This window comes from Phyllobates terribilis, unplaced genomic scaffold (genome assembly GCF_046119375.1).
Source record: "Phyllobates terribilis strain yellow unplaced genomic scaffold, ASM4611937v1 Scaffold_1__5_contigs__length_1240528914, whole genome shotgun sequence".
In the NCBI taxonomy this organism is placed as follows: Eukaryota; Metazoa; Chordata; class Amphibia; order Anura; family Dendrobatidae; genus Phyllobates; species Phyllobates terribilis.
This window is the reverse complement of record NW_027362761.1, coordinates 175,976,298-176,000,136: the sequence shown is the minus strand read 5'-3', so window position 1 is coordinate 176,000,136 and position 23,839 is coordinate 175,976,298. Positions and strand designations below refer to the sequence as shown.

General features: G+C 40.8%; 1 protein-coding gene across 1 annotated transcript in view; it reads right to left on the bottom strand.

Annotated features, from left to right (window-relative positions):
* Nucleotides 1-212: 212 nt before the first annotated feature.
* Nucleotides 213-23,839, bottom strand: part of MAMDC2 (MAM domain containing 2) — a 151,000-nt gene continuing 127,373 nt past the window's right edge. Inside the window, exons 11-14 of the mRNA XM_073670206.1 lie at nt 18,728-18,880; nt 16,046-16,308; nt 4,510-4,594; nt 213-637 (exon numbers count right to left, since the gene is read on the bottom strand). Coding sequence (XP_073526307.1) covers nt 570-637; nt 4,510-4,594; nt 16,046-16,308; nt 18,728-18,880 — 569 coding nt within the window. The 3' untranslated portion in view covers nt 213-569. The remainder of the gene's footprint in view (nt 638-4,509; nt 4,595-16,045; nt 16,309-18,727; nt 18,881-23,839) is intronic.

The window sequence follows — 23,839 nt, the reverse complement described above, 5'->3', positions numbered from 1 at the left end:
GGACAAGACTATTCAGAATGTGGCCAGAAGTATGCAATTCGCATACTTTCGGTCACGTGACTGCCCACTCTCAGTGCCAAAGAATCCTCACAAGTCTGCAGTAACACAGAGTGAATGCAGACTTGTAGCCTAAGGCTGGACAACCATTTTAACCAAGGAGATGACGCTGGAACCATTGATTGGTTTCGTTAGAATAAAACATATAAACATGATTGCATGAAGAAAACAATCAAATTTTCTCATTTAATTTTATTGTGAAAATTGAGTTTTGTCAAATCCTGTGTTAAGGATAAACACATTAAATTACACACACACAAATATAAAACAGTGAGATTGGTGGCAAATGGAAAATATTATTACTACCGATACATGCGGAATTGCATTTGTAACTTGTATTTAGCCCTGAGTAGATTGTCTTGTCTAAGAACACAAGTGCTCTGAGTTTGTGTTATGCGTCTGTAAATATGTCTTTAAACATTCTTCAGTTTGCTGTCATAGAATATTTGCTGTGCAGTTTCTGAAGTGACTAACGTCTATTTTACTAGCTCTGATCTTAACAGATTCGTAACTCAGAAGTCGATTTCATTCAGATCTTCTAAATATCCAGATGACTGTATTGCCCCGGAATCTTCTGACTCTGTAAATAAATATTAGTAGTAAATAATTAATAGTACTAAATAATTAACAGTAGTACAAAATCTCCACTAATTTGGAGTTAAACAATTAAAAAGCAATTAAACTTTTAATACAAGAGATCCCAGTATGAAAATTTTAGCTTCATTTTGGGCTAAAGCTGTCATCAGACGACACATAAATGGCATTATTGTGAAGCCACATTGTTGGCCAAAAACGTTATCTAAATGAATAACATACAGGGATACGGGACAGGATGCCAGCTCATTCCTCAAGTATCTTTCCACCAAGCAGCAGAACTGTTTTTTTCCACTGGCAGTAAGTGCTACACTTAGTTAAAGGAGTTGTCCTCTGCCTGGATAACCCCTTTTTAAAAGAATTAGTCGACCTTATAAAATAAAATAATACACACACCTCCCACACCGGCAATGTTCCAGCGATGTTGGTGCCAGGGTTCCCAAGTTCCGATGGCATTGTTATTCTATGTGATCCCTGCAGCCAATCAGTGCCCATGATTGGGCTGCTGCACTCTTACTTTCCTTAGATGAATGTCAGACAAGCAAAAAGTGAGAGCGCAGCACCCCAATAGTGAGCACTGATTGGCTGCAAGACTTACGTGGCAGACCTGGCACTGACATTGCTAGAACAACGCTGATGCGGGAGGTGAGTAATGTCCGTTTCAAATTTTACAAGGGGTTCTACTTTATTTTAAAAAGGGGGTTGTCCAGGTAGTGAACTACCCCCTTAACATTCTAATTTGGCTGCATTAAAAATTGTGCTCCACTTGTATTCTAGGCGCTTCTTCCTAACTTGCCATTGCCATGGGAAGCAGTCTGTGTGGGGAGAAGGCACAGGGAGCAGTGTGTATCAGGGGGGGCACAGGAAGCAATTTATGTAACAGGAGCCATGGTGACCAGTTTGTGAGAGAGGGGAAACCAAGAAGAGCTGTGTAGTGGGGGTATAGAGAACAATCTGTATAATAGAGGGGAGATGAGGAGCAGACAGTGATAGAGAACTGTGGGGATCAGTCTGTGAGACAAATGCATGGGTAACAGTCTGTGGGGGAATCATGGAGAACAGTGTTTGTAACAGAAAGGGGCATAGGGAGTAGTGAAAAAAGGGCAAGAGAGCAGTCTGTGTACCACAGCAGGTTTGTGATGGAGGGTTGAACCATGAGGAGCAGCGTGTGAAAGGGATAGGAGCTTGGAGGAGCAATCTGAATGGAGGACTTTGCAGAGCCATGTGTGAGATATGGAACAATAGGGTGCTGTCTGTGGGAGAAGTGGGGACATGAGAGCAGTGAAAGGAGTAAACTCATACAAAGAAGCGACTAGATGAGCCCCTGCCAGTGGCAACAGTATAATGTATTCACTAATGCCAGAAGCTGTTTATGCACGATCATCAGCTGCAGCATCTCTGCATGGTAGGACACAGCTAGTTACACAGGACACATCAGGGATACATTTATAGGCTTAGCTCAGCACAGAAATATTTTTTTAAGACACCGATCAGTGGAACTTCTTAGTTTTGCTTGATCTATTGATTAAAATGTACTTTTTGGTGGGACAACTCCTTTAAGGCTTCATGTGTGACTGGCTCAGGTCAGACTTCTGACTGTCATTTAGAAAAAACCCATTTGGATAAATAGCCAGTTTCCAGGCAGAAGGTCAGAGGACAATGTATTTGTAAAGCTTCCTCCAACAGGTGTCCAACATGAGTTCAGCTAAAGGCCATGTGAGCTTGCAAGAAAAGATTTAGGAACTTGTGATCGGAATGTGAGGTGAATATACAAAGGTATACTGTGCGGCTTCCTAACCCTGTGTGGGCATGAGGGTCTGTTGCTGTAAGATAATGATTACCATATATGCAGTGTCGGACCAGGGAGCCAAGGACCCACCAGTAACCAACTCCAGGGCCCCACTTTTCAGCTACATGCAAATGTGACATTATCCTCAATCACATATTTACATAACAATGAGCTGGGCAGATTGATAAATGAATAAGATGCTGCCTTTGTCTGTACATAGTGATTCAAGTATTGTGCCACGTACTGCTCATATAAGAGGGTGGTGGCCCACTCTTACACAGGGGCCCACCGGAGGATTCTCCTGTTCTCCTGTGGGCCAGTCCAAGCCTGATTATATGTATGTTCACAATGCCAAATGTTATGCTGATTGGTCAGATTTTTGTATTTGCCTACACTTGTGTTTGTTCTTCTCAGCCTCCATCAGCTGATGTCTGTAATCAGGAACAGCTTGTGTGAACCCTGTGCAGACCTGCAGCACAAACTCACAGCCTCCTACTCCGACAACTCCATGTATACTGACACATCAACTTTAATGTTATATGTATTTGGCTATGCTATTAAAATTAACTAATGATACACAGATGGTACATATCCGCTTATTTCTGAAGATAATGGGGTCAATTATTTATGCCTGGCATTGTGTATGCCAGTCTTAATGAAGGGCTCGCTGTAGTACAATAAGCCAAATTTACTGAGAAGTGCACACTACTGAATGAATTCGTTGCATCTTGCCACATATCAGTAACTGGAGGGGCATTTCTGGCGTAAAAACACCAGCACTGTTCCTGAATTTGACAGGCAGTGGATGGGATAAGCGTAGGCCTGTGTGGCTGTTGTACTTATTATAGCACTGCTCCTTTTTTTCCCCACTGTGGGATTCCCCTGATGAACACCTGGATAACCAAAAGAGGTGTGGAGGGGTGGGGGGCAACGCATTGGGACTCTGCTGGTACTATACCAATTATCTACAAGTTCATAACGCTAAGTACCTTTTTATTTCAGGCCATATTGGCTGCACTTGAACTTATTTGATATTGTCTATTATGTTTTATCTTGTGTTGTCCACCACCTAGGACATACTCTTTTTTGTAGGATGAAATTTCATTGTCATTAATTTATCACCACATCTAGTGACATCTGATAGGGTCAAAGAGGGACGGTCTTCGTTGAGCGGGGATGCCACATCGTACTTAGAGGGTGCCAACCTACGTGGACAGGAAGGGAATGGTTTAGGGCGAATCAGTCCCTGATTCCCTATTCCGTTATATGACGCAATTTATACGTGTCTGTTTGTCTGCATCCAGGTGCTGTACCTGTTTTATATCTTAATAATAAATATCAGTTTTTCTCCTATTTGAAAATGATCTGTTTTTTGCTTACTGGATCAGTTTAAAATACATGATTACTTGTAAGTTCACATGTCCAGTAGTGAATGGTAAGTATTTATTTTTAAAACTCCAATGAGCAAAATAACAGATCCTTTTCAAATGGGAGAAAAACAGATGGCTATTTAGCAGAGACTTAATATGTGGCAGATTTATCACAGTGGTTCATGCTATTTGATAAATTTGGACATGCCCCTTTTCTGAGAGGTCACGTTCCCTGTCAGAAAAGACACATAATGCGTTGAAAATACATAACAAACATGGTGTAAGTCATGAAAGATTTTTTTGGAGCAAGCTATGCAAGAATTGTGGTACATTTAGCTTGATAAATATGACCCTTTGGTTCCCATTCATACTGATTCATTAGGAGGCGTGCGCCTCCCTGTGCCTCGCCACTAATTTTACTCTTGTGACTGGAGTAAGACTTTTGGTTTAAGTAACACTATAGTTCGTCATGAATTAGATGAGCTGTGGTGTCATGCCCCCATCCTACTACAGCTTTGCTCCTTTTTGGTGGAGCTGGAAGAAACTGGCATGGAGACACCAAAAAACGCAAAAGATTTGGGCAACTCAAAAATGTTGTGACTTTTCAAAGCAATTTACAACAGAATTCTGGCAAAATTGCTTTGATGGATATTGAAAATTGCTTTGATGAATTATAGACATTCGAGTTGCAATAGTTACCTCCACATGGTGTGTTCTGAAATGTGATGTCATCCAGAGCAACATCACTTCTTATAGAAATCCCGCGAATAGCTTCAAACACAATCTATAAAAAAGAAAATTCACACTGTTCAGAATATCAGCTAATGCATAATTGTTATTTTTTTTTTGTACATTTGTGCCTCTTGCTTTTCCCAATAGGCTGGCAAATCTTGTGGACATTTTATAAGTAGCTTTATCCCCTTGATAACACTGCCAGTTTTGGCATTTATGCACGACTATTTTTTATTTCACTTTTTTACTTATTCCAGGAGCCATAACTTTTTTTACATCTTTTTCGGCAACATAAAGAGCTTGTTTTTTTTGGGGGATGAGTTGTGTCATGATTTTGTGATATATAGAACGTATTATACCAATATGGCAAAATCAAACTTGTATAGTTTTATTTATTTTTTTATTACTTTTGTATAATTAATAGACTTTTAAAAAAAAAATCTTTTTTTGTTGCCATGTTATGAAAGCCATCATTTTCTTTATTTTTCCATAGATTGAGCCGTACGAGGGCTTATTTTTTTTGCAGGAGCAATCTGTAGTTTTTACTGGTTCACCTGTGTTGGTACATACTTTTTAATCACTGTTTAATTATTTTTTGCAGTAGGCATGAAAAAAAAAAAACATTAAATCTGGAAATCTGTTTTTAGATTTTATTTTTCACTGTACAGTATAAATTACATTTTACTGTTATTCTGGGGCTTGATACGATTGCATTGATACCCAATTTATACCTTTTTTAATGTTTTACTACTTTTTCACAAGAAAAAACACTTTATCCAAAAAAATCACTTTTTTTAGTCATCATATCGTATAAGCCTTAACTTTTTAATTCTTCTGTATACAGAACTCTATGAGGGCTTATTTTTTTAGTAATGAGCTGTACATTTTAACCCCTTCGCGACCTTGGGATTTTCCATTTTTGCATTTTCGCTTTTTGCTCCCCTTGTTCCCAGAGCCATAGCGTTTTTATTTTTCGTTCAATATGGCCATGTGAGGGCTTAATTTTTGCGGGACGAGTTGTACTTTTAAACGCCATTACTAGTTTTACCATATCGTGTACTAGAAAACTGTAAAAAAAATTCCAAGTGCGGTGAAATTGCAAAAAAAAATGCAATTCAACAGTTGTTTTTTTTTTTTTTTCTTTCCACGTTCACTGGATGCTAAAACTGACCTGCCATTCTTATTCTCCAGGTCATTACGAGTTTTTAGACACGAAACATGTATAGGTTCTTTTTTATTTAAGTGGTGAAAAAAAATCCAAATTTTGCTAAAAAAAAAAAAAAAATGGTGCCATTTTCCAAGACTCGTAGTGTCTCCATTTTTCGGGATCTGGGGCCGGGTGAGGGCTTATTTTTTGCGCGCCGGGCTGACGTTTTTATTGATACTATTTTGAGGTAGATCCGATGTTTTGATCGCCCGTTATTGCATTTTATTGCAATGTTGCAGAGACCAAAAAAGCTTAATTCTGGCGTTTGGAATTTTTTTCTTGTTACGCCATTTACCGATCGGATTAATTCTTTTTCTATATTGATAGATCTGGCGATTCTGAACGCGGCGGTACCAAATATGTGTATGTGGGGATTATTTTTTATTATTTTATTTTGAATGGGGCAAAAGGGGAGTGATTTAAACTTTTATATTTTTTAAATTTTTTGAATATTTTTAAAAACTGTTTTTTTAAACTATTTGGATGCTTCTATTGTCTCCATAGGAGACTAGAAGCAGCAACTGTCTGATCGCCTCTGCTACATAGAGGTGATGAACAGATCCCCTCTATGTAGCAGAAATGCTCCTGTGCTATGAGCGCCGACCACTAGGTGGCGCTCATAGCGATCTTTACATGACAACCACTGGGGTATGCTGCAGACCCAGGGTTGTCATGCCCATCCATCGGTGACCCGCAATCACGTGGGCGGGGTAAGTGACGTGCCTGCGGCGCTGTTAACCACTTCGCGCCAGAGCCTGTTTTTGCCTTCGTGACCGGGCCAATTTTTTCAATTCTGACCACTGTCACTTTATGAGGTAATTACTCTGGAACGCTTCAACGGATCCCCCTGATTCTGAGACTGTTTTTTCATGACATATTGTACTTCATGATAGTGGTAAAATTTCTTCCATATAACTTGCGTTTATTTGTGAAAAAATCGGAAATTTGGCGAAAATTTAGAAAATTTTGCAATTTTCAAACTTTGAATTTTCATGCCCTTAAATCAGAGAGATATGTCACACAAAATAGTTAATAAATAACATTTCCCACATGTCTACTTTACATCAGCACAATTTTGGAACCAAAATTTATTTTTGTTAGGGAGCTATAAGGGTTAAAAGTTGACCAGCGATTTCTCATTTTTCCAACAAAATTTACAAAAACATTTTTTTAGGGACCACATCATATTTGAAGTCACTTTGAGGGGTCTTTATGACAGAAAATACCCAAAAGTGACACCATTCTAAAAACTGCACCCCTCAAGGTGCTCAAAACCACATTCAAGAACTTTATTAACCCTTCAGGTGCTTCACAGGAATTTTTGGAATGTGGAAAAAAAAAATTAACATTTAACTTTTTTCACAAAAATGTTACTTTAGACCCAATTTTTTTTATTTTCACAGGGGTAACAGGAAAAAATGGACCCCAAATTTTTTTGTGCAATTTCTCTTGAGCGTGCTGATACCCCATATGTGAGGGAAAACCACTGTTTGGGCGCACTGCAGGGTTCGGAAGGGAAGGAGCGCCATTAGACTTTTTGAATGTAAAATTTGTCTGAATAATTAGCAGACGCCATGTTGCGTTTGGAGAGCTCCTGATGTGCCTAAACAGTGGAAACCCCCCACAAGTGACACCATTTTGGAAACTAGACCCCTTAGGGAACTTATCTAGATGTGTGGTGAGCACCTTGAACCCCAAGGTGCTTCACAGAAGTTTATAATATTGAGCTGTAAAAATAAAATTTTCACATTTTTCCCACAAAACCGTTTTTCATCCCTTAATTTTGCATTATCATAAGGGTAATAGGATAAATTGCACCATGAAATTTGTTGTGCAATTTCTCCTGAACACGCTGATACCCCATATGTGGAGGCAAATTACTGTTTGGGCGCATGGCAGGGTTTGAAAGGGAAGGAGCGCCATTTGACTTTTTGAATGTAAAATTTGTTTGAATAATTAGCAGACGCCATGTCGCATTTGGGGAGCCCCTAATGTGACTAAACAGTGGAAACCCCCCACAAGTGCCACCATTTTGGAAACTAGACCCCTTAGGGAACTTATCTAGATGTGTGGTGAGCACCTCGCACCCCCAGCTGCTTCACAGAAGTTTATAATATTGAGCCGTGAAAATAAAATTTTCACATTTTTCCCACAAAAAATCTTTTTCATTCTCTAATTTTGTATTATCATAAGGGTAACAGGATAAATTGCACCATGAAGTTTGTTGTGCAATTTCTCCTGAACACGCCGATACCCCATATGTGAGGGAAAAACACTGTTTGGGCGCACGGCAGGGTTTGAAAGGGAAGGAGCGCCATTTGACTTTTTGAATGTAAAATTTGTTTGAATAATTAGCGGACGCCATGTCACATTTGTGGAGCCCCTAATGTGTCTAAACAGCGGAAACCCCCCACAAGTGCCACCATTTTGGAAACTAGACCCCTTAGGGAACTTATCTAGATGTGTGGTGAGCACCTTGCACCCCCAGCTGCTTCACAGAAGTTTATAATATTGAGCCGTGAAAATAAAATTTTCACATTTTTCCCATAAAAAATGTTTTTCATCCCCTAATTTTGCATTATCATAAGGATAACCGGAGAAATTGCACCATGAAATTTGTTGTACAATTTCTCCTGAGTACGCCGATACCCCATATGTGGGGGAAAACCACTGCTTTGGTGTACGGCAGGGTTCGGAAGAGAAAGGAGCGCTATGTTGGCTGGGATAGGCAGCAGACACCATGTCACATTTGAAGAGTCGCTGACATGCCAAAACAGCAGAAACCTCCACAAATGACCCCATTTTGTAAACTACACCTCTCAAGGAATTCATCTAGGGAAGTAGTGAGTATTTTTTAATTTTTAAATTTATACCATTGGGCAGTGAAAAAATCATAATTATATTTTTACCACAAAAAAATGTTTTACCCTCAGATTTTACATTTTCACACAGGGCAATGGGTAAAAATGGTGCCGAAATGTGTCACACAATTTCTTCTAAAAGTGTCAATACCCCATATGTGGCTGTATAGTACCGCTCAGCCATACGGCGAGATCTGGGGGGGACGGAGCGCTATTTGACAATTGGAGAACAAATTATTGTAGAATAGGCATTTGGATTTGGGAGCACAAAATTTTCTGAATTTCTTTTGGGGGGCAAGGGTCATTTTGCTTTTCCAGAGCCTTTCTGCTACCAGTAACTTGGAAGTCCCTTATATTTTTAACAGATGACGGACCTGAGTGGGGACTAGCTTTTTTTGAGGACTGAGTTGAAGCTTTTATTGGGAACATTTTACGTAACATTTATCCGGCGCTCTAGGCTGAGCACTTACATCGGGGTTTCCATCTAAATTTCCAAGTGATGTAATTCAGATGAAACCCCTGCAGGATCCATTCACTGTAATGAGGCAGCAGAGTTACTCTGGACACCGTCTGGCCTCTGTGTAGCGGTGTCCTTTTTTTCAGAAGTGCACAAAACTGTGGCCAACCGCACTTTTATGCACGCCTAAAACAAATGACACCGTGGGATCCCAGGCTAGACGGCGTCCACAGTGGCCTATATCTGTCTCATTACAGGGAATCTTCCGTCATGGGTTCCGGCTGAATCATGTATTTCAGAGATTTACACGGAAACTCTGGTGTAAGTGCTCAGCGCAGAGCACAGGATAAATGTGGGCAGAGCCTTACTGGGATCTTTGGTGACATAATAAACAAATCAGTAGCAGGTGAAGAATTGGTTTTATTTATTTTTTACGCCGTTCCTAGTGTGATATAACTGATTAGATTACTTTATTCTTCGGGTCGGTGTGATTACAGAGATACCAGATTGATATCGGGTTTTTATGACTGACAGCTGTCACACACTAAAAGACGCTTTTTTTGCAAAATCTAGTTTTTGCATCACCATATTTTGAGAGCTATAATTTTTCCATATTTCGGCCGACAGAGTCATGTGACGGCTTGTTTTTTGCGGGACGAGTTGACATTTTTATTGGTACCATTTTTGGGGACGTGACATTTTTTGATCGCTTTCTATTCCGTTTTTTGGGAGGTAAAATTAACAAAAACAAACAATTCAGGAATTGTTTTTTGAGTTTTTTTTTTATGCCGTTCTGCGTGTGGTAAAAGTGATCAGGCAGCGTTATTCTTCGGGTCAGTACGTTTACAGCGATACTACACTTACTGTATTTTTTTTATGTTTTGGCGCTTTTACACAATAAAACTATTTTATAGAAAAAAATATTTTTTTTGCATTGCTTTATTCTGAGCGCTATAACTTTTTTATTTTTCGGCTGATGGAGCTGTATGGCGGCTTTTTTTTTGCGTAACAAGATGACGTTTTCAGTGGTACCATTTTTATTTCTATTTTGTTTTTTGATCGCATTTTTTTCCACTTTTTGTTTGGCAATATGATGAAAAAGCATATTTTTTTGCTCCGTTTTTTATTTATTTTTATTACGGTGTGCACAGAAGGAGTTAATTAGTGTGACACTTTTATAGCTCGGGTTGTTTCGGACGCGGCGATACCAAATATGTGTACTTTTTTTGGTTTTGTAAAAATATACGGATTTATTGGTTTAATATTTTATTTATTTATTTTTATTTATTTTGTGATTTTTTTATTAATAGTTTAAAAACTTTTTTTTTACTTTTTTTCACATTTTTTCTTAGTCCCTGTATGGGACATTAATTTTTATTTTTCTGATCTCTGATCTCATGTAATGTAATAGACATATATTACATTACATGAGATCTTCCCTGACTGTTTCAGTCAGAGTCTCCTGTCTGGCTACAGCTGCAGCTGAGCCAGACAGGACACCATATATGGCAGAGCTGGAGGCGGTCATGTGACCTCCAGCTGCCATAGCAACCCCAGGTCCTGGAAGGACTCGGAGGTCTTCGGAGAGGTAAGTTGACGACCCCCTCTCCTCCTGCTGTCTCCTATATGCCGCGATCACTATAGATCACAGCATATAGAAGACAGCTAAGGGTTAACATCACTGGGACCTGATCTAATCAGGTCCCGATGATGTTCCCTGTCAGAGCTAACGCTCTGCACCAGAATCGCAGCGCTTGCAGGACCCTTGGGGTCCTGAGCGCTGCGAGACCACCCACCGTTTTTAAACGTCGGCGCTGCACAGAGCCCGGCAAGCGCCGACGTTTATCTACAGTGGGCAGTCGGGAACCGGTTAAATGCCGCTGTCAAAGATTGACAGCGGCATTTAACTGGTTAACAGCCGCGGGTGGATCGCGATTCCACCCGCGGCTGTTGCGGGCACATGTCAGCTGTAATAATCAGCTGACATGTGCCCAGTTCAGTGCGGGCTCAAAGCCGGAGCCCTCACTGAACCGGGGGTGATGGCCTGGGGCGTACTAATACGCCCCAGGCCAGTAAGGGGTTAAGGGCACCATTTTTGAATCCATATGACTTTTTCATCACTTTTTGATTAGTTTGTTTTTAGCCAAGATTAACAAAAATGGCAATTATGTCATAGTTTTTCATATTTTTTATACAGTTTTATAGCATCAGTCATTACGAATGCAGCAATACCAAATATGTAATATTTTGGCAGGGGATGCTATTTTTACAAATAAACAATTATTTTATTATTAAAACTTTGATTTTATGATTTTTGAAAGATCGAACTTTTGTGAACGTAACAAAACCACATATGTGTATTTTTGTATTTCTTTATTTTTAATGGAGGAATAGAAGGGTGATTCAAGTGTGTATATACAGAGTGGGCCATTTATATGGATACACCTAAATTAAATGGGAATGGTTGGTGATATCAACTTCCTGTTTGTGGCACATTACTATATGGGAGGGGGAAAACTTTTTCAGATGGGTGGTGACCATGGCGGCCATTTGGAAGTCGGCCATTTTGGATCCAACTTTATTTTTTTCAATGGGAAGAGGGTCATGTGACACCTCAAACTTATTGAGAATTTCATAAGAAAAACAATGGTGTGCTTGGTTTTAACGTAACTATTCTTTCATGAGTTTTTTACAAGTTTATGACCACTTATAAAATGTGTTCAAAGTGCTGCCCATTGTGTTGGATTGTCAATGCAACCCTCTTCTCCCACTCTTAACACTGATAGCAACACCGCAGAAGAAATGCTAGCACAGGCTTCCAGTATCCGTTGTTTCAGATGCTGCACATCTCGTATCTTCACAGCATAGACAATTGCCTTCAGATAACCCCAAAGATAAAAGTCTAAGGGGGTCAGATCAGGAGACCTTGGTGGCCATTCAACTGGCCCACGACGACCAATCCAATTTCCAGGAAACTGTTCATGTAGGAATGCTCGGACCTGACACCCATAATGTGGTGGTGCACCATCTTGTTGGAAAAACTCAGGGAACGTGCCATCTTCAGTGCATAAAGAGGGCAACACATCATTATGTAGCAATTTCAGATATCCAGTGGCATTGAGGTTTCCATTGATGAAGAATGGCCCCACTATCTTTGTACCCCATATACCACACCATGCCATCAAGATTCCTTAGGCAGTGAAGTTTCCAATATGGGGTCACTTGGGGGGAATTCTGCTGTTCTGGCACCTCAGGGGCTCAGCTAACGGAACCCACAATTTGTTCAAACAAAATCTGCATTCTAAAAGTAGCGCTCCTTCCCATCCGATCCCTGCCGTGTGCTCAAACAGTAGTGTACAACCACATATGGTGTACTGCCACATTCGGGAAATTTGCATAACAAATTGCGAGGTCCAATTTTTCCCATTACCCCTCATGTAAGTTATAAATTTGGTGCTAAAACAGTATTTTAGTGGAAAAAAAATAATTATTTGTTCTCACATCTAAATGTTACAAAGTTTTGTGAATCACATGTAGGTTGAAAATGCTCAGTACACTCCTAGATGAATTCCTTGAGGGGTCTAGTTTCCAAAATGGGGTCACTTGGGGGGTTTCTGCTTTTTTCGCATGTCAGGGGCTCTCCAAATGCAACATGGCATTCACAATATATTCCAGACAAATAGCGCTCTTTCCTTTCCAGCCCTGCTATGTGCCCAAACAGAAGGTTTTGACCACATATGGGGTATCATCACCATAGGGAGAAATTGCGTAACAAATTATGGGGTCCGTTTTCTCCTATTATCCATTGTGAAAATTACAAATTTGGGGCTAAAACAACATTTTCGTGAAAAAAATTAAAATTGTCAATATGATGACCTAATGTTATCAAATTCTGTGTAGTACCTGTAGGTTCAAAATGCTCATTATACCTCTGGATAAAATCCTTGAGGGGTGTAGTTTCCAAAATGGGGTCACTTGTGGGGGATTTCCACTGTTTAGGCACATCAGGGGCTCTGCAAACGCAACATGGCATTCTCTCTCGATTTCAGCCATTTTTGCGTTCAAAAAGTCAAACGGTGCTGCTTCCTTTCCGAGCTCTGCCATGCGCCCAAACAGTCGTTTTCCCCCACTTATGGGGTATTGGCGTACTCAGGAGAAATTGCCAACAAATTATGGGGTCTGTTTTCTCCTGTTACCCTTGTGAAAATAAAACATTTGGGGGTAAAAGAACATTTTTGTGGGAAAAATTAGATTTTTTATTTTCCCCGACTCTACATTATAAACTTCTGTGAAGCACCTTGGGGTTCAAAGTGCTCACCAAACATCTAGATAAATTCCTTGATGGGTATAGCTTCCAAAATGGGATCACTTGTCGGGGTTTCCAATGTTTAGGCACATCAGGGGCTCTCCAAACGCAACATGGCATCCTCTCTCGATTCCAGCCATTTTTGCGTTCAAAAAGTCAAGCGGTGCTACTTCCCTTCTGAGTCCTGCCGTGTGCCCAAACAGTAGTTTTCCCCCATATATGGGGTATTGGTGTACTCAGGAGAAATTGCACAACAAATTTTGGGGTCCATTTTTTCCTGTTACCCTTGTGAAAATAAAAAAAATTTGGCTAAAGTAAATTTTTTGTGAAAAAAAGTAAAATGTTCATTTTTTCCTTCCACAATGCATTAATTCCTGTGAAGCACTCGAAGGGTTAATAAACTTCTTGAATATGGCAAGAAGTACCTTGAGGGTTGCAGTTTTAAGAATGGTGTCACTTTTGGGTATTTTCTGTCATATAGGCCCTCTCAAAGTCACTTCAAATGTGATGTGGTCCCTAAAAAAATGGATTAGTAAATTTTGTTGGAAAAATTAGAAATTGCTGATCAACTTTTAACCCTTCTAACTTCCTAACAAAAAAAAATTATGTTTCAAAAATGATGCAGATGTAAAGTTGACATGTGGGAAATGTTATTTATTAACTATTTTGTGTGAAATATCTCTCTGGTTTAAAGGTATAAGAATTAAAAGTTTGAAAATTGAAAAATGTTCAAAATTTTTGCCATATTTCCAATATTTTCACAAATAAACGCAAGTCATATCAAATAAATTTTACCACTATCATGAAGTACAATATGTCATGAAAAAACACAGTCTCAGAATCACTGGGATCCGTTGAAGCGTTCCACAGTTTTTACCACATAAAGTGACACTGGTAAGATTTCAAAAATTTGGCCTGGTCATTAAGGTCAAAATTAGCTCAGTCACTAAGGGTTAAAGATGGATAATATTACATGGGGATCACAGGTTTTTACCTCTCTTTTTATACACCCTAAAATCGAAACGTCAGAATTGTAGTTTTTCGAGCACCAAACTTCACTAAAAAAAATATAATAAGAAGGGATCAAAACATCATAACTAGCCCAAAATGGTATCAATAAAACTGTCAGCTCACGACCCAAAAAATAAGCCCTTACCCTGCACCATCAACAGAAAAATAAAAACATTACAGGCCTCGGAAAATGTCTACAGAAATTAAATTCTTTTTTTTTTTTTCTTTTACAAACTTCTAAAAAAAAATTTCACCACTTAAATTAAAAAAAAAAATCTATGCAAGTTTGGCATTGTTATAATTGTACCGACCTGGAGAGTCATGTTTTCAGGTCATTTAAAAAAAATAAAGACTATGGCAGAATTTCATTTTTTCACCATTTCATCCCTATTGGAAGATTTTCTCATTTTTCAATCCGTTGTATAGTAAAATGAATGATAAGATTCAAAACTACAACTCATCCCACAAAACCAAGCTCTCATACGGCTGTGTTGACAGAAAAATAAAAAAAGTTATGGTTCTTGGAAGAAAGGAAGAAAAAAATGATATCACAGTAATGAAAAATCACGCTGGCATTAAAGGGTTAGTAATCTATGTCCACTGTCCAAGAATTGGATATGTATACATTACCTACGTTCACTCTCAACAGTAAGGCTGAGTTCACACGATGCGTTTTTCATGCGTTTCCACGGCGTTTTTGCAGTTGCGTAAACGCCGCGGAAACGCATGAAAAACGCATGGTAGAAGGGCAGCAATGTTCCCCAATGGAAATCCGCATGTGCTGTGCCCATGATGCGGATTTTTCCGCAGCGTAAACGCTGCGGTCAAAAATCCGCAGCATGTCAGTTAATTTTGCGGAAACGCTGCTCTTTTGCCGCCATTGACTTGCATTAGACCGCATGGAATCCGCATCACTGTATATGTTGATGCGCTTTTCATGCGGTCTAATGTGCGGATGGTACCCGGGTGTGGATGAGAGGACTCTCATCCAGACCCAGGTACCATTAAAAAAAAAAAGAATAAAATAAAAAATATATATATTCTCACCTTCTGACGGCCCGCGCTGCGTCCTGCCGGCTTCCCGCGCACTTCGCGGTTGAATGAAGGACCTTCGCTGACGTTAGAGTCATGTGACGGGTCACGTGACGCTGACGTCGGAAGGTCCTACAGTCTTCACTGCCGGCAGCCGGGACCGATGAAGCAGGACACCGGGGGCCATCAGAGGGTAACGTATAGATTTATTTTTTATTTTTTGACATCACACACTATATAAATCTATGCCGGTTGCATGGATTTATATAGTGTGAAGTTGACAAGCACTTTCCAAGTGATGCTAAAATCGCTTGGGAAGCGCTTGTCAACCCGCATGCGGAAATGAAAGTGAAGACCGCTTCATTTCCGCATGTCCCTGGCAGGAAACCGCATGTACAATCCGCATGCGTTTTTTCCTGCCAGAGAGATGCAGAAACGCTCAGGAAAAAATCCTGAGCATTTCTGCATCGTGTGCACATACCCTAAAATGATAACTGCAATCCTAATAATTTGCTAATATGTATTATCTGACTCTTTGGCTTCACAGACACCTCAAATAATTATTTATTTTTACAGATGGGGAACAAACGTGCCTTTTTTTTCAAACTACCCTGGTACTTCTGGCTTACCTGATGATGCCTTTTGCTGTCATATTCTATTTGTGCTCTTAACCAGCTGATGCTTTGTTCACCTCTCCTGCTCCACAGAAGACTCTCCTTATGTCTGCGACCTTCCTCTCTCAAATATACATTAAGCAGTCCTGTACCAGCTCCATACATGTGATAATAGAATGTCAAGCACTGTTTCCCATAAATTGCCCGAAGTGGTCTTGAGATAAGCCGTGATTTTTGTCCAAAGACCATATTGGTTGCTTCAATGTACATGTAGTATCCTTAAAAGAAACAAAGTCAAAATCAAAATAACAATCAAGTCAATTTTTCTAAAAATAACATGAAAGATCTCTATACATATGTTAATACATCTGTCAGAGTTTTTATTCTTTACATTAAAGAAGCACTCCTCCTCCCATAAAAGTTTTTAACCTCTTAGTAAATTGCAGTCCTATTATATAGCACGGTGTATTTACAATTATCATGTCATTTTACCCTTCTACCCAGTTAATTCTTCTGTTTTCTCTGCTGTATGTAGAAACAGGAAGTCTCTTGTCCCTGCATGAGTCATCCCCCTTGTCCCCCCCATGAGTCATACTACAACCAATCTTTTCCGCAGCGATTTTTTATACAAGTGTATGTGCACACGTTGCATTTTTTATGCATTTTTCCACGTGTTTGTGTTGCGGAAAAAATACAGTGTATAACAGTACCAGCAAAGTGAATGACATTAATGAAATCTCAGTGACATGATACAGAATTTTTCTTGGCAGATTTGAAACTGCTTAAAATCTGCAGCATGTCAATTCTTTCAGCGTTTTTGCAGTGTGTTTTACTCATCCAAATGAGTAGGGAAAAACTCATGTAAAAATGCATATAAAATGCACATAGTTAACGTGTGTTTTTGGTGCAGAAATTTTTACCACACATACTTAACTCCATAAATGCTGTTGTCAATCTCTGACAGTGGCATTTACGTTATGTGCACATGTAAACAGCAAAAGGCAGAGCTCAGCTCCGCTTGCTGCAAATGAAGGATCTATGATACAGTGTTTTTCCTGCCAACACTCCAGTATTTTCAGCTGAAAAATCTTAAAGGGAATGTGTCACTCCCTGGAACCTATCAGACCGCTAATATGAGCATACAGGTGATAGAAATGTGAATCTATACTTACCTGTATAGCCCATATTAGCGGTCTTGTGGCTGTGAAATTGCCTTTTATTACTTGTGGGTTACGCTGTGTTCCCGTCCGGGGGACAGGAAGAAATCCCGCCTACTTGTTTAATTAAAATATCTCTCCCCTCCCCTGCCCTCCCCTACACGTCATAGTGCCCTGTGACATGCAGTCCCCTTTGCCGGATCCCGCGCCTGTGCACTTCACCTGTTATTTCCCTGCCGTCTATGTACAAGTATAGAGCAGGGATCTAGTGCGCAGGCGTCGGGAAGCCAGAGTCACTCACCGGCGGGCGCGGGATCCAGCCATGGGAACTGCATGTCTCAGGGCACTGTGACGTGTAGGAGAGGGCAGGGGAGGGGAGAAATATTTTAATTAAACAAGTAGGCGGGATTTCTTCCCATCCCCCAGACGGGAACACAGCATAACCCACAAGTAATAAAAAGCAATTTCACAGCCACAAGACCGCTAATATGGGCTATACAGGTAAGTATACAGTAGATTCACATTTCTATCACCTGTATGCCCATATTAGTGGTCTGACAGGTCCAAGGGGGTGACAGATTCCCTTTAAGGTATGTTCCCCTTAGGGTATGTTGCCCTTAGGGTTTGTTCACATGCAGCAGTTTTTTACAGCTTATTTTTATGCAAATGAGAAGCAGCTTTTTACAGTACCAGTAAAACCTATGAGATTTCAGAAATCTCATTAACACGCTTGTTTTTTTCTTGACTCAATTGGAGAACTGTGTTTTTTAAATCAGCAGTATGTCAGTTTTTTCAGCTTTTTTGAGCATTTTTTTCACACATAGGAAGCAATGAAAAAGTGCAAAATGCTGCAAGAAACAAAGCAAACAGGTTTCGATACATTTTTGCTGCGTTTTTGGTGAATAAAACTAAATGTATTAAATCCGTATGTAGACAAATCACACATTGTAATCTGCACCAAAAAAAATGCAGAAACACTGCAAAAACATAGCAAAAATACTGCATGTGAACAATGCCTAAGTCCCACATTTTACTTAGTTGGTCGTTAGCGAGGAGTAGGCTGTAGTGAGATAGTGACCACTTAGAACAGTTACCTTCGTTAAAGTGGTTGTCTCACATGAAACTTTTATGACATAGCCACAGAAGAGGCCATAATTGACAGGTATATGCTCTAGAACCCCCACCTATCTCTATTATTTCGAAAAAGGGGGGGTACCCTGGTCCCCCATCCGGCTGGCGTTGTCTAACCACCAGTGAGTGAAGAGGTGGCAGCTTATCTACCAGCTTTCTCTCCATTTATTGCTATGTGAGTATTTGCTCCGCTGTATTTGTAATTTTAGAGCAAGAAGGAGAGGGCCTGCATCTGCACCTCGCCGTTCAATGGTGGTTCTGGAGATGAGTACATGTCCCAGAGATAGGACCCTTATCTATCACACATTTATGGTATATCCTCGTAAACAAAACACATCTTGCCAGTAGAGTAAATCACAAAATGATATCAAGTGACTTCAGAAATTCAGTTTAGCAACACAGGACTCACCTACCCCAGAAGTGTGATCTCCCCTTGGTCCAGTGTAAGATGTAGGTGTTGTCCCTCGTATCCGGTGCCAGATTCCTCTTCTTTGCCATTCTTGTTGAAATCCACAGTCATCTTTTTCAAAAGTACATCTTCCAGGTAATGGGGGCAACCTATCTGTAATTACAGAAAATACATCACAGATTTTACACATGAAAATTTTGCAAATAAATTCATAAGTACAACCTAATGATTAAAAAGCATATATGCATTTGTGAAAATTATTATCTTACTGTGCCAATGTACTGTAACAACAATTTATATTATCTCCTTACTCCTATTAAAGGGTTAGTCCGAAACTCAAAAGTAAATCTCAATTACCGTATTTTTCAGACTATAAGACGCACTTTTTTCTTTCAAAATTTTGGAGGAAAGTGGGGGGGTGCATCTTATAGTCTGAATGTGGGGGGGGGTGTATATATATATATATATATATATATATATATATATATATATACACTGTGTGCAGAATTATTAGGCAAATGAGTATTTTGATCAGATGATACTTTTTATACATGTTGTCCTACTTCAAGCTGCATAGGCTTGAGAGCCAACTACCAATTAAGTAAATCTGGTGATGTGCATCTGTGTAATGAGGAGGGGTGTTGACTAATGACATCAACACCCTATATAAGGTGTGCTTAATTATTAGGCAACTTCCTTTCCTTTGGCAAAATTGGTCAGAAGAGAGATTTGACGGGCTCTGAAAAGTCCAAAATTGTGAGATGTCTTGCAGAGGGATGCAGCAATCTTGAAATTTCCAAACTTTTGAAGCGTGATCACCAAACAATCAAGCGTTTCATGGCAAATAGCCAACAGGGTCGCAAGAAGCGTGTTGGCCAAAACTGCCCATGAATTGAGGAAAATCAAGCATGAAGCTGCCAAGATGCCATTCGCCACCAGTTTTGCCATATTTCAGAGCTGCAACGTTACTGGAGTATCAAAAAGCACAAGGTGTGCGATGCTCAGGGACATGGCCAAGGTAAGGAAGGCTGAAAAACGACCACCTTTGAACAAGAAACATAAGATAAAACGTCAAGAATGGGACAAGAAATATCTTAAGACTGATTTTTCAAAGGTTTTATGGACTGATGAAATGAGAGTGACTCTTGATGGGCCAGAGGCTGGATCAGTAAAGGGCAGAGAGCTCCACTCCGACTCAGACGCCAGCAAGGTGGAGGTGGGGTACTGGTATGGGCTGGTATCATCAAAGATGAACTTGTGGGACCTTTTCGGGTTGAGGGTGGAGTGAAGTTCAACTCCCAGACCAGACCAGAAACAGTACACCTCTCGGAACAGTGTCTGGGAGGCTGTGGTGACTGCTGCATGCAATGTTGATCGAAAACAGATCAAGCAACTGACAGAATCTATGGATGGAAGGCTGTTGAGTGTCATCATAAAGAAAGGTGGCTATATTGATCACTAATTTTTTTGTTTTTTGTTTTTGCATGTCAGAAATGTTTATTTCTAAATTTTGAGCACTGATATTGGTTTACCTGGTGAAAATAAACAAGTGAGATGGGATTATATTTGGTTTTTATTAAGTTGCCTAATAATTCTGCACAGTAATAGTTACCTGCACAAACAGATATCCTCCTAAGATAGCCAAATCTAAAAAAAACCCACTCCAACTTCCAAAAATATTAAGCTTGGATATTTATGAGTCTTTTGGGTTGATTGAGAACATAGTTGTTGATCAATAATAAAAATAATCCTCTAAAATACAACTTGCCTAATAATTCTGCACACAGTGTATATACAGTGTACATATATATAATATATATATATATATATATATATATATATATATATATATATAATGTGGCGCCCCTGAGGGTTCGGTCGCCACAGAGGTACTGCTTCTCACCCAGAGGTGTGGTATCTCACTCTCAGGTAAGGAAGGAGTACAGCCCGGGACCCTAACACCTGCATCCAACACTACACTACTCCAGACCAGCTGGAGGGGCAAGATGTGTCGCGCTTCCTGCTGAGCCCTGTCCCTGGCTGGAGTGGGGGGAACCAAAGTAGGGGGAACCATGTAGTGGGTGTGGGTGGAGGAAGTAGATCAGGGGAGCACTTGTTAGGAGTAGTATAAAGAGGGAAGCCATCTTGGGTGTGTAGTGAGTTCAGTCAGAGGAGGACAGTGAGAGGAGCAGGAGCTCTGTAGGAGCTCTGCTCAGGAGGAGTGCCTGGCCAGAGAGGCCCAGTACAGACTGAGGAGGAGAGGAGCAGGAGAAATGCTCCAGGAACGTAGAAGGGACCCCAGGGGTACGGGCAGTGCTGGAGGCCACCCGTACGCCTGAATCTACCAGGAGGTGGAGGGGTCAGGTCGCACAGAGGGGACCGGTCCCTAAACTTGCAGAGTTCTTTAAGCCTCAACTAGGAAACCGGAGGCTGCAGTATTTCAGGTACTGCAGCCATAATCCACATCTGTCTCACCAAGAAGGTGGCCATAGAGGACCCAGGGGACAGAGAAGACGTCGCCCGACAAGGCCCGCGGTCACTGGATTGGGACACTAGGTGTGAGGTGCAGGGAGACGGCCAGAAGGAACACAAGGAAGGGGGTCCCGCTATGTACTCTGGAGGTACCTGAGGGTTGGCTGAACCCCTTCCTGAGTAAGCACAGGACGACGTGGGAGGTTACCCTGGCCCTGGTAACTTGGAGTCTGAAAACCGTGAGTAAAACCCTGAAGACTGCACCCCACCGTCTCTGTCAGTTATTGCTGCTGCGCCATCACTGAACCACGAGTGCTACTTCATAACAACAACATCTACACTGCCCTGGAGCTAAGCTCTACCTGTGGAGAGCTAAACCAACTCTGCTGCATTCACACCAGCTCCAGAGGACCTGCTCCGCAGTGGCGGCTCCACATAGCCGCATACCACAGGTGGCGTCACGAACTGTATATAAAAACTATAAATCCCCTGTAAATAATATTCTCCCTTTTGATTGACCGCCCTGGGTCACGGACCGGGTCACCGCCACTGTGACATCTCCCCTAGCAACGACCGGCCCGGCACCGAGTACCCCACGGCCCAGGGGGCACGTCATATATATATATATATATACAGTACAGACCAAAAGTTTGGACACACCTTCTCATTTAAAGATTTTTCTGTATTTTCATGACCATGAAAATTGTACATTCACACTGAAGGCATCAAAACTATGAATTAACACATGTGGAATTATATACTTAACAAAAAAAGTGTGAAACAACTGAAAATATGTCTTATATTCTAGGTTCTTCAAAGTAGCCACCTTTTGCTTTGATGACTGCTTTGCACACTCTTGGCATTCTCTTGATGAGCTTCAAGAGGTAGTCACCGGAAATGGTCTTCCAACAATCTTGAAGGAGTTCCCAGAGATGCTTAGCACTTGTTGGCCCTTTTGCCTTCACTCTGCGGTCCAGCTCACCCCAAACCATCTCGATTGGGTTCAGGTCTGGTGACTGTGGAGGCCAGGTCATCTGGCGTAGCACCCCATCACTCTCCCTCTTGGTCAAATAGCCCTTACACAGCCTGGAGGTGTGTTTGGGGTCATTGTCCTGTTGAAAAATAAATGATGGTCCAACTAAACACAAACCGGATGGAATAGCATGCCGCTGCAAGATGCTGTGGTAGCCATGCTGGTTCAGTATGCCTTCAATTTTGAATAAATCCCCAACAGTGTCACCAGAAAAGCACCCCCACACCATCACACCTCCTCCTCCATGCTTCACGGTGGGAACCAGGCATGTAGAGTCTATCCGTTCACCTTTTCTGCGTCGCACAAAGACACGGTGGTTGGAACCAAAGATCTCAAATTTGGACTCATCAGACAAAGCACAGATTTCCACTGGTCTAATGTCCATTCCTTGTGTTCTTTAGCCCAAACAAGTCTCTTCTGCTTGTTGCCTGTCCTTAGTAGTGGTTTCCTAGCAGCTATTTTACCATGAAGGCCTGCTGCACAAAGTTTCCTCTTAACAGTTGTTGAAGAGATGTGTCTGCTGCTAGAACTCTGTGTGGCATTGACCTGGTCTCTAATCTGAGCTGCCGTTAACCTGCGATTTCTGAGGCTGGTGACTCGGATAAACTTATGCTCAGAAGCAGAGGTGACTCTTGGTCTTCCTTTCCTGGGGCGGTCCTCATGTGAGCCAGTTTCTTTGTAGCGCTTGATGGTTTTTGCAACTGCACTTGGGGACATTTTCAAAGTTTTCCCAATTTTTCGCACTGACTGACCTTAAAGTAATGATGGCCACTCGTTTTTCTTTGCTTAGCAGCGGGGACAGTGTAGGCTGCAGCAGGCGGCTGCTGCCTCCTGTGCTCTGCTCCTCCGCTGGTACCACTTCCCCCATACCCCACACAGTATATATATACCCCCCCCCACATTCAGACTATAAGACGCACCCCGGTAATAAATCCGTTTCAGGGCCAAAAGGGGAGTAACAGCAGTTTCAGTCAGCAAATGACGATTCATTTAAGTATCCCATCATACACTGTGATTCTCAAACGAATCATTGGGTAATATAAACAGAACCCTAAGTTGCAGTACAGGGTGAATGGTAGGGAATTTTACCATGACTTAAATTATTATTATTATTTATTATTATAGCGCCATTAATTCCATGGCGCTTTACATGTGAAAAAGGGGGTATACGTAGCAAACAACAAGTACAATAGTTTGAGCAAAAACAAGTCACTGACTGGTACAGGAGGAGAGAGAACCCTGCCCGCAAGGGCTCACAATCTAAATTACAAAAGTTATTAGTTTTTAAAGATTTGTTAACTGAAATGTACTTTTGGATTTCAGACTAATCCTTTTAGGACATACTGAGAGTTGCAGGTTCATGTAATAGAAATGTATATGGCAGGGGCTGACCTAACATTGCAATTGATCAATATGCTAAGCTTGGTGCGCTATTCATGTACTGATGATGATTGTGTTGATGTATTTAGGGTGGTTCTGGTGCTGTATTCATCTACTGATGGTGGTTTTTGTGATGTATTCATGTAATAATGGTAGTTCTAGTGCTAGATTCATGTACTGTTGTTGGTTCTTGTGCTTCATTCATGTGCTGATGATGGTTCTGGTGT